Genomic DNA, 18,410 nt, shown 5'->3' on the forward strand with positions numbered 1-18,410 from the left:
GAGAGCACGAACAGTGTGAACCCCGCACCGGAGACGAGGCGGTGCTGGGCAGAGCGGCCCCGGGGAGGGCCTGTGTGCACGCTCCCTGAAGGACGGAACGGCACGGCGGACCTGACTTCGCACAACGCCCAGCTTCCCCGGCTGCAGAGCAGACCATCTGAAAGAGCAGCGCGGGGGAGGCCGTGAGCGGCCACAGAACAAAACGCGCTCTGACGCCCCCGTGATCACACAAGGGGTCCACAGCCCGTGGGCCACGCACACACGGGGGCGTGGGAAAACTGCAGAGGGCGCCTCCGACTGGCGAATCAGCTATCAGGACGACCGTCCATTCGGCTGAGGGCGTGAGTTGTGTCCCTCACCTCGAACCACATACTAAAAATAAGTTCCATAAGGATTAAAGAATTAAGTGGTTTTTATAAGATGTACGGTAAAAACAGAGCGTGGGATACGTGGACGAGGGCCACTCACCGCCCAGGATGCCCAGGGCACGGCGACTCCCCTGCCCAGACCTCAGTGGAGGGCGTTTAAGTGTTTCTTCAAATGCCGGCTAGCGAACACACCGTGTACGTCTCGTCTCACGTGTACCATCTAGTGACCAGCCCTTCCCTGGGGCACCCCGTGCTCGCCACAAGCGGAGGGCTCTGTCTCGTTTACTGGTGGTGACGACCCAGCGTCCACAGGGACACTGGAGCCTCGTCTGCTGGGCGAGGGTCACACAGGGCCCCTGCAGACGCCACACATCGAGGGGCGGGGGGGAGAAGCTACCAGGGCCCGGGGCGCGCTGAGCATGCCCACCACGTGACCCGGTCTCACCCCCAGACGTCCCGGGAGCCTTCCCCATCGCTCCGAAGGGGTGGGAGGCGTGCCCAGTCACCAGGGAGCCCGCCATTCACCGCCGTGCCGTGGGGAAGCCGAGGTCTGCCGGGAGGGCAGGCGGCGCGCCCAGGAAGGACTTCCGGGCTGACTCTGGGTGAGTCTGTCCTCTGCCCCGCCTTCACTCATCTGTTTGCTGTTTCACCCTGGCCCTGCCACCACAGCAGACTCCAAGCTACAGTGCTCCCCCCTCAGGAGCAGGCTGTGGCCCGGGCAGGAGAGCGCCCGTCACAGGGGCCGTGCGGGGCTGCAGGGCCTCAGGTCACCCGGTCAGGGCCGCCCCCCTGGACTCCGGGGGAGTCACAGAGCCCAGTAACGAGCAGACTAAGGAAAGGGCCGGTGACGCCTGGCGGACCAAGCACCCGACGGGGAGAGCAAGGACGCGCTCTCAGAGACAGCAGCCACACCACACACGCGGGCACGATGGCCGTCTGGACAGGCCCCACAGAGGTCCCAGGGAGGGAGGAGGCGGCTCGCCACATGCGGACAGCCCTCGCCGCAGTCACCCCCGCACCGTGCCGCTCAGCCAGGCGGGCAGAGCCGAGCCCGGGGCCGCTGCTGTCTGTACCTCCGTAACCCTGACAACCGTGTTCCCTCCCCACAGCGCAGCCGTGAACAGTGCAAGTCGGTCTTGGGGCCCTGGGTCGCACCCATGTGACTCTGGGAAATTACACGACCTCCACGGTCCTCAGTTTCCTCCCCTGTAAACGGGACAACGTACCACTGAGGGAGACTCACGAAATGTGATGATATTTTATCTCCACTGAGCTGCCGTCCTGAAAACGAGACCCGCTTCCTACGATGTGGGAGACCAGCTGGACAAATGGCACCTGTGCCTGTCAGCCCGGTCACCCGCCCCCTCCTCGGGTCTACGAGGTGCACTTTGGGAAGCCTCGGTTTGACGTGCTCTCTTAAACACGCTGTCGTGGTCAAGCAGCTCAAGACCCACTGAGGGGCGCCTGGGTGGCGCAGTCGGTTAAGCGTCCGACTTCAGCCAGGTCACGATCTCGCGGTCCGTGAGTTTGAGCCCCGCATCGGGCTCTGTGCTGACAGCTCAGAGCCTGGAGCCTGTTTCAGATTCTGTGTCTCCCTCTCTCTCTCTGCCCCTCCCCCGTTCATGCTCTGTCTCTCTCTGTCTCAAAAATAAAATAAAACGTTAAAAAAAAATAAAAAAATAAAAAAAATAAATAAAGACCCACTGAAAAGCAGCCTGGGAATTCCAGCTCTCACACAGGACCCAGGACAGAGGCGGGCGGCACTCAACAGCCGCAGCAATAAAGCATTTGAGAGGGGCACCTGGATGACTCAGGAGCCCGAGCGTCCGACTCTTGACTTCGGCTCAGGTTATGATCCCAGGGTCGCGGGATCCGGCCCCATGTTGGGCTCCTCACTGAGCATGGGCCCTGCTTAGGATCCTCTCTCTCTCTCTCTCTCTCTCTCTCTCTCTCTCTCTCTGTGTCTCTCTCTCTCTCCCCCCCCCCCCCACCACTTGTACTCTTGTTCAAAAAAATAAATAAATAAAATTTGAAAAGTAAGTGCCTGAGAGAGGTGAGAGCCCTTGTCAGGTGAAAGCAGGTCTATTTTTCAGATGCCACCTACTTGATGCATTTAATCCACTCGTCCTTCTCCTCGGGCGTCGGGGCTGAGATGCGGTAGACCGTGTGGTTCCCTTCCACCACCCGCCCGTCGGCCTCGGTCTTACAGGCCTTGATTACTTGGTCTTTGTTGTCGGGGATGTAGAGCTCGAAGCAGTTCTGAGAATCAGAAAAGAGAGGGACAGGGCGACAAAGATCTGAGAGAGCTGCCCACCGACACAGAAACAACGTTACTTTACTCCTCAAAAGACTGTCCTGACCTCCGTAAAATATAGGCAATGCGGATTTCCCTACGGGGAAGAGGAGCCTAGAGGTGGAAATCTGCAGAACGCAGGCTGCACGTCAACAAGGCTGACAGCGAAGGCACCAGCCAGATACACACACGTCTGTCCTGCTCCCAACAAACCGAAAGCAGGGAGAGCCGGACGTCACAGGGATGCGGTTTAGCCCCCGCCCCCGCCCCCGCCCCCAGCCGCGTCGCCGGACTCCCAAGGAGAGGGATCTGTAAGGTACCCGAAGGGCCTCCCACGAGTGGCCCCATCATGAGCGCCTGCCACTGCCTTTTAAGCAGGGACAATTCCATCCCTCGTGTGACACTCAACAGGTGACACTAAGCCACACGGACAGAACGAAGAGGTCACTTACTGCCTCATCTTTGGTTTGAACACGGAAGACAGTTTTAAAGGCAGGCCACGTTAGAGGGACGACGCTACTTTTCAGTTCTAAGTGGATCTTGGCAATTTCAGTCCTTGTCAAAGACCCGCTACACCCGTCCCTTCTGTCCCCCTGCCCCCCGAATACTCACTGGTTTTTTGGAGTCTTCCACCTCCCGGATGCTCAGATTCTCTAACGGGATGATTCCCCGGGGCTCCTTATCCTGCAGGACAGAGGCGTGAAGTCCTTACTTCTGGCGTCACAAGCACGAGCACGCACCCTGCCGCGTTCCTCGCCCACAACTCCCCCGGCTCCTCTGCTCCTCCCCCGTGGCCTCGAGCTCACAGATCTGCTCTAGGGCCCACACCCCACGCTCTAGAATCAGAAAAGGGTCAGGAACGTACGGGTATGGGGCCCCCTGTAACCAGAGGCCTCTGCAAGGAGAACGCCCGGGGGAGGCCCCTGAAAGACTGAATGCGGCAGGAGCCCACGGGAGGCCCGCAAGCGGGGAGCACGCTAGCCGCTCCCACTCAGGAGACCACCCCGCTTCTCTGCCTGGCCCCCTGCCTCATCTCATCAGCCCGTGTTCCAGTGTCGGCAACCCCGGGAAGCCCTGGTCTCACTCCAGGTGCCCTGCTCGGTGCCCCAGATGCCAGGGGCCGAGCTGTGTGTATAGACTTACGGCCCGCCCCATCTTCCCCCTCGCCAGACTGCACCGTCTTCAAAGAGAAACCGCCTTCCTGACAACCCCACGGACATCTAAAAATGCACCTAAACTCCTGTCCGGAACAGAGCTACAACACCCCTGCCTGCCCTCGGCCCCAGTGGCCCCCCTCCAGCACTTCCCCTCTTGGCAAAGGCCCCTACACACACACACACACACACACACACACACACACACACACACACACAGACTCTCTCCCCGCCTGCCAGACATCTGATGTCAGCCTTCACACCTCCCTCTCCTGGATATGCAGCCAACCGACAGCCAAAGACTTCGTTCCAAGTTCAACAGTGTAGCTGGGCACCGAGCTCCTGCGGCAAATGTCCCTGAGACTCTGTGCACTCTCGATTTGCAGATCCAGGTTCCTTTTCTTTTCCAGGGCGTGACCCCACACAACACAGGGTGTCCTGGCACATGCAGATGCCAGGAGTCTGGTACTGGGATCACCTTTCTCTGTCCTCCAGAACTGGCTACCTTCTCTCGAGCCGGTTTAATACTTGGTTTTTTCCAGATACTAGCTCCCTGACTGTCTCAACCGTTCCTCTACGATAGGGACTTTATTCTCGGCTGATCTGTTCTCCTTAAAGTTCTAACTTGTTAATGCGTAAGTTACAAGCCTACGATCACACAGCTATATTCTAAATACATCACTGCGATCCTCATTTGTTTTCCAGTCTGAACCTGGGGTGGGGGCGGGGGGTCGGACAGTTTGTGTTCCGGCCCCTTCCACGGTGTCACGAGAGCACGGTGAGCCAAGGGCAGGGCCGCCTCAGACACCTGCCGAGCCGCAGCTCTCCTTGGGGACTGCGAACGTCCAGCATCAGCTTGGGGCAGATATAATGCTTGTGGACGCACACCCCCGGTGGACGGTTTTCCCAACTGAGTTTACAGCCCAGAGCGTCTTCCCTGACGCTGCAGAGGGAAACAGTTCTGCTGGGTTTGCTTCTCTCCGACTCAGGGCAATGGGGAGGCAGCGGGGGCTTCACAGAGATGCCCCCACCCCTGCTGGTCCCTCTTCCCGCCCCCGCCCCCACCCCCCCGCTGCTACTGGATCCCGTCGCTGTTCTAGGCGATTCTGCGTGGAAGTTCTGCCCACCACGTTAACTGCGAGGCCCCCTCAGCGTCTGCAGAAACCTCCCTGCCTTCCGACGGCCTGATGCAGTGCTGGCACCGAGTGCAGGACTCCATGATGCCGCCGGTCAGCACCCCGAAGGACACAGGGTTCTAGAATCTCGCTGCACCGCCACGGAGACTGAGCCAGTGCTCGGGCGTATCACGTTCGCGTGCCTGTACGTGTTTCATTCTGACCCGGAGAACAATGAAAAAATCCAAACACGACTTTTGAGATGTCCTCAGTCTTGAGATCGTTGAGGAAAAAGGCAAAATCTGGGCTGGGCGGGGGATGGGAGGGGACAGAGAGGAAGGTACCACGCCGTTCTGAGTGGTACTTCGGGGGTGGAACAGGCAGAAATGACTGTCGTCAGTGGTTCCCTCCCGGACCGAGTGCCTGAATCACAGGCTGATACACACTCGCCGCGTGAGAAGTTGCACCCGCATGGCGTCCACGGTGAGGGAACGCCACCAAAGAAAGCCACCTGGCCGCGTGGCCAGGAACGTGCCGGGGCCGCGGCTCCTCCTAAGCTGTGCACCCGGGACTTTCATCTTCCATTTAAGTGACGCTTGTTCTGCATTTGCTACAAAAGACGCTTCCTCGTCCTCACTGCCGCAGGAGGGTCAGAACAGACACCGGCTGTCCCCAACTCAGCGCCCTGATTCATCCAAGGCACAGGTCCCACCAGAGACGTGACAGAGGATCGAGTTGCAGGTGGGGAGCTGGGCTGGGCCCCAGCCGACCCCCAGGCTTTCGGGGGGCTGCATCAGAGGGAGCCTCAGAAAAGGTCTTATCTTGTAATCTTCATTCTCACAGGCTCTTATCACAAGAGACTTGGGGTGCGTGGGTGGCTCAGTCAGCCGGGCGTCCGACTTCGGCTCAGGTCACGATCTCACAGTCTGGGAGTTCGAGCCCCGCGTCGGACTCTGTGCTGACGGCTCAGGGAAGCTGCTTTGGATTCTGTGTCTCCCTCTCTCTCTCTGCCCCCTCCCCCCCCCCACCACGCTCTGTCTCTCTGTCTCTCAAAAATCAATAAACGTTAAAAAAATTTTTTTAAAAACTTACATGTGACACGTATTTACAGTTATTATTCCGTTCCCGCTGAAAACCAACAAAACTTGCACGCTTCAAGAAAACTTCAGTTTAAAACTGCAGGTGGTTTCCAGCCCCCCCATCTCATTTCACTTTCTCCCCTCTTAGGCCTTTCACCCCTGGACTGCCTCTCCACCAACCAGAACATCTGAATTCTCCACAACGACATTTCCTCCACCTCCCTTTCGAGGAGGCCACAAACTCTTCCTTGGCACCTGACCCAAGTTCACTCTTTCGGACCCGGCCCCGAACCCCATTTCTAACGCCGTCTGTCCTGTCAGGCTGCCGCCTGCCCCTCCGGGCTTCTCCTGCCCCGATCCCGGCGGGGGGACGTGGGCTCCGAGCCACAGCACCTTCGCCGAGACGCCCAAAGCATCTCCGGGGCCCCCGGCTCTGGGGTCCGTCCCGGCTCCCCCTCTTCGCCTCGGGTCCCCTCGCGCCCCCTCCCCACGGCCGCCTCCAACCGCATCGGACTAGAGCGGCAGCGGCCACGGAGGCCGGGCCCACCCCTGGTCCCACAGCCGACGGGCAGGCGCTCACCGTTGTGTATTCAAAGTAGTAAAGGCAGTTGTCGGTCAGAATAAACCAGCGCCTTTTCCAAGTCTTGACCCTGCCACCTGCAGAGCAAAAAGAGACGCGTGTCCGACAGGAGGCCGGCGGGCCGGAGCGGGCTCCGTGACGCACGAAACTCTCCCCTCGAAGAGCGTGAGGGAGGAGGAAGCGGGGGCAGGCACCGGGAGAACATGGAGGCCATGGCAAAATTTACATCCGTGACAAGACACAGAGCCAGAACAGAAGCGCCTTTCACAGAGTGAAAGTCCGTGGGAGCAAGCACAGCAAGCAGGTCGGGCGGCCCCCGGAGATGAGCTCGGGATGGTGGGATGAGAGCATGGCTTCGGGGAGGGATGCCCGGGCGAGGAGGACGCGCGGGGCGAGCCTGGCTGGGCCGGAGACGCGCCAGCAGAAGCCCACCGGCGTGGCGGGGACGGGCCCACAGAAGAGAAAGGGGGGAGAGGGGCAGCCCCGGCCCGGGGCACACATGGAGGGGCTCCGCGGGAGGGAAGAAAGGGGGACTCAGACGTGTTAACCCCTTCGGGGGCAAATCTACGGGTTTCCTGGAATGTGGAACTCAGACTCCCGTGGTTTCGCCCTCTACCCCACCTTCCTGATTCGAGTGAGCTTCTACTCTGGCTTCCCAGCTTCTGAGGGCCGGCGTCCTACCAATGGAACCTCCCCAGAGTCCTGGACCAGCCCAGGCGCAAAAAGCGCTCAAGGACCTCCCCAGCCCGGGCTCCCCACCTGGAGCTCCGGACACGACGGCCTGGAGGAGGGGCCGCGGGCCAGACGGGCGCTAAGAGCAGCGGCCGCGGGCGCCCAGGGGCCCCTTCACCCTCCGCGAGGTCTGAGTGAGACCGCAACGCGGGGGCCGCAATCCTACGCGGAGGGGGACCCTCGGGAGCGAGGCTCAGCCGCGAGCGGTTTCCGTGAAGCCACGTGTGCGCTCCTCGCGGCCGTGAGCCGAGCCCGTCCCCACCCCGCCCACGTCGGGCAAGGGGCGGCTTTCTGGACGCGGAGCCCACACGAGTTAGGCCAAGGCCTTCTCGCGCCGTGACACGCGTGCCGTTTTGGAAGCACTTCCTGCTGCCCCAGCAGCTGGTGCTCTTGTGGAGACTCTGCCTACAGGGAACATCGCTCCCCCGCGCCTCGCAAAGGCCTCTGGGGTGCAGAGCTCTCCTGCCCCTCGCCAGAGGCAGCTGAGAGCAGCGTGCCTGTAAGGCTGTGCCGCCAGGTGCGAGGATGCTTCCCGACGGGGCGTGAGCACTGCCCGTCGAGTGACGGGAATGACGCGCCCAGCGCCGGTCCCGGCATCAAGCGGGACCGCGGGGCTTTCCGGTCCCTCTTCCGGCTCTGTGTGGGGGCCCGAACCCCGGGGAGGTTAAGGGACCCATCGCAAGGCGCCACGGTTCTAAGCGGCACAGACCCAGCTTACGAAGGGCTCTGCCGTCAGCACGCGCACGCTGCCCACCCGCCGGGGGCCCTGTGCCAGCGCCAAGCGAGGACGGACCCCCTGCGGCCGTTTGCCAGCTGAGGTGAGCCTGTGCCTCCGGTCCCTAAGGCCCTAGGGCATGAATCAGGAGAAAAACCACAGGTGGAAATGGGACATGCGTGTGGAAAGTGGGAGAGGCTGGGCAGCATCGAAACAAACGAGGGTGCCAAAGAAAACAAGGAACATATTTAGAACTGGAGCCGATATGTTACAAAAAGGAAGCCCCCTCCCCCACTCGAGGGCCTGAGAAATCGGCTCTTCTGCCTCGCGGGCCGTCATCCCCACGCAGGGCTCTGTACACGGGACACCTCGACCATGCTGACTCCCATGCGCTCCCCCCACAGGACCACCCAGGGGCACTCGGGGCTTCGGAGGGCATGGAGGAGGGGTCAGATGCGGAAAGGAAGAAGGTGGAAGGAAATCTAGGAGGAAAAGCGAAGCCGGGAAGATTCCCTCCCTGATTATGAAAGCTTGATTTCCCCTGACAATCTGCTGCGTTACAGAGACCTCTGCCGTGAGGGATTACGGAGGTCGCGGGGGGACATTTCCATGTTGAAAGAAACAGACATGAAACAAGCAGACAGACCAATGCGCGCACCTAGGACAGTCCCTGTGGAACTCACAGGACCCCTCCCACCCCCGTAACGGCCAGGCGCCCTCTTCCCTAGAGCTGACAACCCCCCAGAAGGTTCTAACGAACGTCACTGTCGGGGCTGTTCTTTCTACGTGCAGCTCTCCGCTCGAGTAACGCTGGAGCACACACTTGAGGGGCTCCTCCTCTAGGAAAAACATACTCCCCAAATCAGCAAATGGAGAAGAGATACCAACAACATGACTAAAGGGCCAATTTGGGGTTTTGAACAATAGTCATTGAAAAAGAGGAGGGAGAAAAACAGAACCATGAAATACGGAGCCGAGGGCGTAATGCGGTCCCCTCATCCCCAGGACTTCTGGGAGGGGCTTCTGGGTTTTGTCTTTTTTTTTCCAGGTTGGCATCACTTTGAGTTTAGGAGATGCCATTTCCCTGTTTCACGCAAAGGCAAATGTCCCGAGCTGTGTCATTCACTTCCTGTCCCGGTGTGCCTTCTGCTCAGGACATACCAGAAGCACACGTGGCACTGGGAAGGCAAAGCTCCCTCCCCTTCCTCCTCTTCTCCGCCTGAGAAATCACCGTAATTCACAGGTGCCAATTTGAATGCAATGCACACAGGATTCGCCTGGCCGGTCATTCCAAGGCAAAATCCAGTGAATTCTCCCTCTGCTTTTAGAAACCCACCCTTCGGAGGTTTCCTGCATTACCGCCGTCAGTAAAGTTTCCGTTATTCCACGGCCTGGTACCTAGCTGTCTGATGCACCGTGTACTCGTCGTAAAAGGGACACCGTGAACCCCTGAGCCTGACCAGTTCCCTAGGGACTGTACAGTAAGTTAGAAGCAGCATTAACACTACCACCAGCGATTAAAAAACAAAATGACCGAAAGGAACAAAATAAGAAAACGCTGCGGCAAGTAGAGTGGCCTTGGCAGAGCGAGCGAGCAGGTGGGGGGGGGGGTGGGGGGTGGGTTACATACCTCCTGGAGTTTGGGGCAAGGAAAAGGAGAGCCAAAATCATGGAAACATACAAATGAGGGAGAAAAGAAAATTAAAACAAAGAAATTAAACCCGACTCCTTAACCTTTAAGTGCAACGTATTAGTCATTCACGTCTGCCTGGGGGAGTCAAAATCGAAAATCCCTAGCGGGACACCCGCCACTGCCTGGCGCGTGAAGGGGCAGCCGGTTCGAACCGCCACACGCCAGCCGGGGAAGGCAGTGTCCGCGGCGCCACCGAAAACCGGGCCCCCAAAATGCTACAGGTCGGTCCTCACAAAGCTAACGTTTATCAGCACATCCAGAGTCTAGGGCTGAGAGAGTCTGACGACTACTCCGGGGAAAGTTTACTGTCTTTCTTCAGATGCCGACCGCTTCGTGAAGCGTGTGCAAGAACGCGCACACACGTTCCCATGAATACATACGTACATGTGTGTGCGCACGAGAACACGCGTTCTTACGGCTATCTGCAAACACAGACACACACACACACACCGCTGCAGGCGGCCGGAGGCCCTGCCTTCCGCAGCCTGTGAGCACACGGGGGTGAGTCTAAGTGGCCACAACGAAAACACGATGCGAACGGTCGGTTCCTGGTTCGGAGGAGGTTTAGAAAAGGTAATTCGAGGACCTGAAAACAAGGCCCACATTCCGTTCATGTTTTTTCCTTTTAAAGATACAGGATGCCTCATGAATTTGCATGCCATCCTGGTGCAAGAGCCAAGATCTTCTCTGCACTGCTCTAATTTTAGCACCTGGGCTGTCAAAGCTACCACTCAGCATTAGCACCGAAACAAATTTCACTGGAGGGGAAGTAAATCCAAGCTGGGATGTACTTTCCCGTTTCCAGCGGGTTTCCTCTTAGCTCGACCCGCCGGGCAGTCAAGACACAGAGCGGGACGGCGGTCTCTGGGGTGAGCGGCTTTAGAGCCTTATCTTCAAAGGTTCTGCTGGCTTTTGAACACAGGAGAAATGCTGACTCACTCGAGAGATGGTCAAGCCTCTGACCGGTGCTTTGAGGAGAATTTATAAATTAAGTCATTAGACCGAAACACAAGGACTTGGGACACGCTTTTTAAAGGAAACAGAAATCCTACCGCCGCCTGAACTAGTCAGAGATGACAGATTCCGTTTCAGCGGCTCCCAGAGGTGTCAGAGCAAGAGAGAAACAGCTTCTGACTTCACTGGGACTAGCGGCTGAAACGGTAGAGGGGGGATCATTCTAGCAAACGCCTCCTGACGATGAGGGAACCGTGCGTCAAAAGGCGGAGGCACAAGACAACAGGAACGTACGTGTTCTCTCAGGGCCAAAACACCGCTGTGACTATGTCCAGGGGCTCTCCCCGTGTTCTGGAACAATTGACGAAATAGTCACGTGTGGGCACGAATGACACGAAAACCCTACTGCTTCTCCTTTTGGTTACTCTGTCACCTGCACACGAGGCAGGACCACAGACCTCAGCAACATGGCCTCACTTCTGGCAGAGGGAAGATGAATACTTTTTTTCGTTCTTTTTGGGAATGGGGAAAAAAAAAAAACCCATCAGGGGGGCTGATTTGGCTGGAGGGGAGGCGGGGGCGGGGGGACCACTGCCCGAGGAGGAGGAAGACCGCTGTGGGTGGCGCTGCAGCCAAGGGCTCAGGTTTGCCATGCACACTGCCTGTGGGAGCCGGATGCAGGGGGAGGTGATGATGCGCTGGGGGGGGGGGGGGGGGGAGGGGGAGGCGGGAGCACCAGATACGCTTGGTGTGACGGCAAGAAAAGAGACGGACGCCGCTGGCCACCCTCCCAGGGACTGAGAGGGCGGAGAGAGGAAGAGGGCCAGGTCCTCTGGGAAGTGCCTCGCAACAAAACCCGGTCGATCACCTCCGGAGTCACACCGTGGAGCGCGCGCCCACGGGAGCCGCGTTCACGGACAGTGAGTCTGTCCCCAGCGGTATCTACATATCCCACGGGGGGCACTGCGCTGACCGTGCGTTCGCTTCCCTTCTGGAGGTGGAGCTTGCTGGGAGAGTACGAGTTCACAGCAACTCGTTGGCGCTCTCCACAGCGCCTCCTGTCACCAACCCCCACCACCCCACAGCGCACGTGTGTGTGTGTGTGTGTGTGTGTGTGTGTGTGAGCGCACGTGTGCGGCCGTCCTAAGATTCCGCGTCGGGAGTCCTGACCCAGAGTGCGTTACTTACCGAGTTTCAACAGCCAGCCTTCTCGGTCTGGATTGAAGAAAGTGTGGGTGAGGTCATTCCCGTCGTCTTCTGGGATTTTAAAGGGTTCGTTTTTTATGCTCTCATACAGATTCTGGGATAAAAGAGGACACTGCATGTCTCTGGTTCTAGAAGGGTCTTCCCCCTCCCCTTTCTCTTCATTCACGCAATAAGCACGTGTTACGGGCCACACGTCTGTTAGGCACCAAGAACGGCAGAGCGTGACCCGTGCCGCCTTCAGGCAGCTCCCAGGGACAAAATAAATAAGGTGCCTAGTGGATAATTAAGCAAGAAATTGCTCTCGTGCTTTGAGAGTCAGACTCCCAAACCACTGCCCTGTCCCCCGGCGAGCCCCCCGGCCGGCCACACTGCCCGCGCCTTCACGGAATTCACACACTTAAGCGACAGGCCTCTCTCCTGTCCCCGTCCCTGTCTCCCGCTCAGAGCGCGCTCACCCGGAGCAGCTCCTCGGGCAGATCTCCTCCGTCGTTGATGCCGCGATTCATGGCGATGAACCTCTCCACGGTGGGCTTGTCTTTGACGTTGGGGTTGTGCAGGCTGGTGTTCAACATGATGATGGCAAACGAGAGGACGTAACAAGTGTCTGAAGAGAAAAGCAAACAAACGATCAGAAGCATCCCACCTGAGGGAACAAGAAATACCCAACGAGATCAAGAACACAAGACGTGCTCTCGAAAGAACGAGACCGATCCTCACGCCCGGACGCCCTCTAACTGAAAGTTACATACCACTAACCAAAGAGGGCGGGACACAAAACGGCGCGGCGACCGTTCAGGCCTTACAGGGGATTATTTTTCAGATCGCTAAAGGAGAGCGGCTACTCCGCAGACAACCCGAAGAACAGCACAACGTAGAAGAAAGAAAACACAGAACGCCTACGATGCCACCACCCGGTAACGACTTATTTCCGCCATCCCACGAACGAACGGACGCGCCCACCGGCAGCACGTGACTAACGTACCTCAGGACGCACCCTCCTGACAGAACTGCAATCGGAACAGACACGCCGTTTCGCATCCCGCCACCCTGCTAACCTTTAGCATTCTCTCGGGGCAATAAAACCTCTTTTTGTACACATAACTTCTTTTCATTCTTTTTCTCACACCGAGGCAGAGCGGACACACAGCGTTCCAGTGGTTTCGGGCGCACGGCACACTGCACGTTACTCCCGCCTGTCACCACAGCGGGATCACGGTGGTATCGACTGGAGTTCCTATGCTGCGCTTTTCGAACTTCTAGTTACAAGATAAGCCAGCCACGGAGATGAAGAATGTGATTTTTAGTGGTTGCAGCACGTGGCCTCACTCACAGACACTACGACGTAGATTCCCACCCCTTCGTCCCTCCTCCCTGGACTTTTGGATCCTGCCCAACTTCTCACTATCGCAGCCAACGTCTAAATCCATGTTCCCGGCGTGAACCTTTTGTTTTGGCAACTGTCCAGAGCCGAGGAAGGATCTCGTGCAAAATGGCGGTCGGCACCGGGGAGCGGGACCGCCCTACCTGTGGACTGGAACACGCCATTGTTGCACCGGCAGTATCGCTGGGCGAACGCCTCCATCATGCGGTCGATCTTCTGGGCCTCTCCTGGCAGCCGGAAGCTCCACAGGAACTGCCTGAGTGGTGAGGACGGGCTGTGTCACTGGGCTGGGGCCCGGGGAGACCCCCACCTTCCGCAGGTACGGCTGTTAACACTCCCCGTGGATTTGAATCCCAAGGGACGAAGGGAAACCTGCCGGCTGCTGGCTTCTGAAGCGCGGCAACTGCTGACTTCCTACTCTAAGACGGGGAATCAAAGGGTTTTCCAAGCCGCAAATTAGAAAAAAAATTCACGGGGCGCCTGGGTGGCTCGGTCGCGTAAGCGTCCGACTCCGGCTCCGGTCACGATCTCACAGTTCGTGGGTTCGAGCCCCGCGCTGGGCTCTGTGCTGACAGCTCAGAGCCTGGAATCCGCTTCCGATTCTGTGTCTCCCTCTCTCTGTGCCCCTCCCACCTTCTGGGGCGCCCTCCTCAAACTCACTCACCGTAACGCTTGGACAAGGTTAAGGTCAGTGAACTCATGTAACTCCACAAACGCATGAAGAACCTGGATATTAAACTCGTCTCTATCAAGAGAAACAAAAGATGCGGGGGGGGGGGGGGGGGGGGGAGCGGAAGTCAGGCACCGACTCTGAGAATCAGGCCGTCCCCAGCCAGGCAGTGTTCCGTGCTGAGTGCCACGGTCCCGCGGGCTCCGCACACACGGCAAGGAAGGAACCATGTCCCTCTGTCCCCACGCCTCCGCGACGTCAGCCACTATTCCCCAGAAGGACCCTCTCAGTGCCGGGGTGGCTACTGCTGCCGTAGGACAAGACTCTCTTCAAGGGCCCAGAGCCTCCCGGAACCCCTGACCCACCCGCTCTGCCACAGGTGTCTCTCCAGGCCTTACCTCTCCCCCAGGTAGTCACCAATGGCTGTCTTGTTGAGGCCTTCCCCTTTGTACAAGAACTGGGCGAGGTCCTCGCAAGCATTCTTCAGCAGGTCGTTCTCTATCAAGAACTGGATCCCCTAGAAAAGGCAGCACAGACGCCAACGACGCTCACCCAGGAAACCTCCAGAAAGGAGGCGGAAGGGCAGACAAGAGGGGGTGTGGGCACTCCGGACACACGGGAAGTGTCTAATAAGTACTCGGCGGCTGACACACGGGGTCGGGGTCGGGGAAGCCCCCTGAGGAGCCACGGCTTAGCGCGGACCACGTGACGTGTGCTCTACAGAAGGGCAGGGAGCTGGGACGGGCGCCGCGGAGCTCCACCGAGCGCCGCAGAGACCCCGTCGTAGAGCCCGAGGGCTCCGGCAGCACCTTACCTTTTTAGGGTCCATGTTAAACTTCTTCCTGCCCATGGCCACCTGCTTGTTCCTCTGCATGTTCTTCCTGAAAAACAACCAGCACGGCCATGTTGGCGCGCCAGGCGGTCGGGAAGTTCTGAGGGACCGCCATCGTCCCCACCTGCATCCGTCCGCCGGCTCACAGGGATTTCTGAAAACCCTACCCAGGGAAGCACGGGCCTGCGTAGGTCTCAGCGTGGCAGGTCGGCTGGAATCCCGACCCTGACGCCACGTTCGTTTGCTCCTTCTACCCCACCCGTTTCCTTTTTTTTTAACGTGACTTTTAAAGAAACTTCATTAAGGTCGCATGTACACATCATACGATAAACCCATCTTTTTTTTTTTAATTTTTTTTTTTTTTGACGTTTGTTTATTTTTGGGACAGAGAGAGACAGAGCATGAACGGGGGAGGGGCAGAGAGAGAGGGAGACACAGAATCGGAAACAGGCTCCAGGCTCTGAGCCATCAGCCCAGAGCCCGACGCGGGGCTCGAACTCCCGGACCGCGAGATCGTGACCTGGCTGAAGTCGGATGCTTAACCGACTGCGCCACCCAGGCGCCCCGATAAACCCATCTTAACTGTACATTCGAACGACTTCTCGTAAGCTCACGAGGCCGTGCAACCATCACCGTAACCAGCTGTAGAGCATTTTCACCACCAGCAAGGGTGCGCTGTGTGAGCTCATCGTGCGTTACCTCCCTCCGCCCGTCCCTTTGCCCACGGGACAAAGGCCCGTGGCCTGCAGCCGCCTCCCGTTGGCACCGTGTGACGTCAGAGCGCAGGAAGCACTCCCACACACGCCTTTTTCTGCGCGCGCGTTCATCTCCCTCGAATGAACGGCGGGCGCTGACCTGCTGGCCACGGCACGGGCGTCGGCCTCACGTTACAAGAAAGTGCCACGCCGTCTCCCCACGGCCACGCGACTCTATCCCCAGCGCTCGCCGACACCAGGGACCCCCGGCCCACTCTCATCGGGGCCGTCTTCTCGTTACTGATTAGCATGTGTTCCACATACACATCCTAGAGGCAAATCCTATTTCAGACACGCGTATTGCAAATGTCTCTCCTGGTCTGTGGCTTACCTAGTCCTCTCTTTTCACAGCATCTTTAAGAGCACAAGCTTTAAATTTTGACGAACCCTAATTTATCCGCTGCTCTAAAGCTACAAATTTTTGGGGCGCCTGGGTGGCACAGTCGGTTGAGCGTCCGACTTCAGCCAGGTCACGATCTCGCGGTCCGGGAGTTCGAGCCCCCCGTCGGGCTCTGGGCTGATGGCTCGGAGCCTGGAGCCTGTTTCCGATTCTGTGTCTCCTTCTCTCTCTGCCCCTCCCCCGTTCATGCTCTGTCTCTCTCTGTCCCAAAAATAAATAAAACGTTGAAAAAAAAAATTAAAAAAAAAAAGCTACAAATTTTTGTAATGGCAAGTTAAGAAGGTTATAATCCCAAAGTGACAACACGGGGCCTGAAAGTGATGAGCTGGCCACTTTCTGCAGAACGTGGGTTACACTAATCTCTAATGGCACCTCCCACACCCGCTTAAAATAACAAAATCAGATGGTCTTAGGAAGCCAGACAGGGGACTTAGGCTTAGAAAAATACAGACGTGTAGTGAGTTAGAAACAGCCCCGTTATCGCATTAAGTACTTAGAAAACGGTCTGGGAACCCCATTCAAAATTAAACTCTGGAGTCACTGACGCTTCACGTGGTTAACCTGCAAACGCTCCTTGTGTGGCGCTATAAAGTCCTGTCTACGCACTCTCCTCCTTGGAAATGGTGCGGGCAGCGTTAAACTTTTCCTTGGCACAGAGGGAAAATAGAAACCCTAAAATGCAAACACCACGGACAACGAGGGAAGAGACGGCAGTGACCACAGTCATTTAAGGGCTATTTCAGGCTTTAGGGGCCTTCGGGGTTCTCTGGCTCCAGCCCTGCACCCTGCAATGATGTGGAAAAGCCCCCATGGTCAGAGCCCCCGCACTGAAGGGCCCCAGGGGGTGCGTGTGCTTGCTGGGGACCGAGGACAGAAAGTGCACTTTCTCCGTCTGTGGGCCGCAAGCAGGGGCCGGACAGACTCACCTTTCTTCTGTGGACCCCAGGGTTTCGATTTCATTAGCCACGTCTGCTATCTCATCCTTCAGCCTCTACAAAACAGACAGCCCGGAATTACCAGGAGGGCCTGGCATATCTCCTAGAACTCCCCCCAACCAAAACGAGAGCAAATAAACCAAAACGAAATAAAGACAAACCAGGAAAAAAAAAAAAACAAAACAAAAAAACACCTTAACGTGGAAACAGACAGTGAGAAGTGCATCTATTCGACAAATATTTATGGCGCTCCTGCCAGGAAGGAAGCGTTCCAGGGAACCAAAGGTGAACAAGACGGCCCCTGACCTCGAGGAGCTTACGGTCTAGGACAGAACTTCTGGTCGTGTGCACTGTGCAAAACACAGCCTTCCCACTGAGACACGGCAGCCCGGAGACAGCCTCTCGGAGCCCAGCAGGTGTTGGGAGACTCGGGAAGAGCTGCCCAAACGCCCAGGGCTGCGGGGCCGGGGGTGCTTGGCCCGGGCCGACACTGCCGCCAAGCGGCCGGCAGGGGGATCGTCCGTCCCACGCTCCGGCCTTTGCAAGGCAGGCAAGCAGACCCTCGGACTGGACGGACTGGACGGGCTGGACGGGCGCGGTGAAGGGGGCTCTGAGTGAACGTCTGCTCAGACTTCCTGGCATTTATCAGTGAAACAGGAATCGGAGAATTTGCGCAGATGATCAAAGATACTGAAACCGACACCGTGAGCAAGTCTTTCCTCTCCATACTGGGCAGCTCTGGGGTCACAGGGTGTGTCCCCTCCCCGCCCTCCCCTCTCCCGAGCTCCCTGCCCCGAGGGCTAAAGGAGCCCAACCAATGGCTTCTATGACCTACTTCTTTTTTTTTTTTAACTTTTTTTTTTAACGTTTATTTATTTTTGAGACAGAGAGAGACACAGCATGAGCAGGGGAGGGTCAGAGAGAGAGGGAGACACAGAATCTGAAACGGGATCCAAGCTCTGAGCTGTCAGCACAGAGCCTGACGCGGGGCTCGAACTCACGGACCATGAGATCATGACCTGAGCCGAAGTCGGCCGCTTAACCGACTGCGCCACCCAGGCGCCCCTATGACTTACTTCTACAAAGCGTGGCGGTTACACCAAGGAGCTTGGAAAAACTCTGGTGAAGCAGCCATGGCTGCCTAGGCGTCTCCTAGGGACCCGCAGCCACGCTAAGTCCCAGGTGAGCAGGACCTCATTCAACCCTCACGGCAACCTATCAACCGCGTCTCCATTGTCAAGTTCAAAGAGCCTGGATCCTTGTGTCTGAAGTCACTCCTCCAGAAAGAGGCAGCGCCAGAACCAGACGCGGGTCCGGGCCTGACCTGAGGTCGGTGTTCCAAGCACCTGAGCCTCACCCACACCCCACGTGGCAGCGCGGGCTCCACTTGGGGGTCACCTAGGACGGCGGACCGGCCGGGTGGGGCCTTCCCAACCCCTCGAAGAGTCTGCTTTCTCACGGGCGGAGCCAAAGTGACCGTCAGTAACGAGGCTCGGCCCCGGGCCGTGGGGGCGGGGGGGTCAACTCCCGACACCTGGTGAGGAGGCT

The 18,410-nt window shown here is 58.0% G+C and overlaps 1 protein-coding gene across 3 annotated transcripts in view; it reads right to left on the bottom strand.

Moving 5' to 3' along the window:
• CYTH1 (cytohesin 1) overlaps positions 1 to 18,410 on the bottom strand; it is an 80,493-nt gene that overhangs the window by 2,777 nt on the left and 59,306 nt on the right. For 2 of the 3 annotated variants that reach the window (XM_043585708.1, XM_043585707.1), the window contains exons 3-12: positions 16,854 to 16,918; positions 14,755 to 14,821; positions 14,339 to 14,457; positions 13,935 to 14,015; positions 13,414 to 13,526; positions 12,345 to 12,493; positions 11,872 to 11,983; positions 6,590 to 6,666; positions 3,274 to 3,345; positions 2,473 to 2,627 (exon numbers count right to left, since the gene is read on the bottom strand). In XM_043585708.1, coding sequence (XP_043441643.1) covers positions 2,473 to 2,627; positions 3,274 to 3,345; positions 6,590 to 6,666; positions 11,872 to 11,983; positions 12,345 to 12,493; positions 13,414 to 13,526; positions 13,935 to 14,015; positions 14,339 to 14,457; positions 14,755 to 14,821; positions 16,854 to 16,918 — 1,010 coding nt within the window. Of the gene's footprint in view, positions 1 to 2,472; positions 2,628 to 3,273; positions 3,346 to 6,589; positions 6,669 to 11,870; positions 11,984 to 12,344; positions 12,494 to 13,413; positions 13,527 to 13,934; positions 14,016 to 14,338; positions 14,458 to 14,754; positions 14,822 to 16,853; positions 16,919 to 18,410 lie in introns of all 3 variants that reach the window. The other variant, XM_043585710.1, reaches the window with a different exon arrangement.

The sequence above is a fragment of the Prionailurus bengalensis genome, chromosome E1 (genome assembly GCF_016509475.1).
Source record: "Prionailurus bengalensis isolate Pbe53 chromosome E1, Fcat_Pben_1.1_paternal_pri, whole genome shotgun sequence".
NCBI lineage: Eukaryota > Metazoa > Chordata > Mammalia > Carnivora > Felidae > Prionailurus > Prionailurus bengalensis.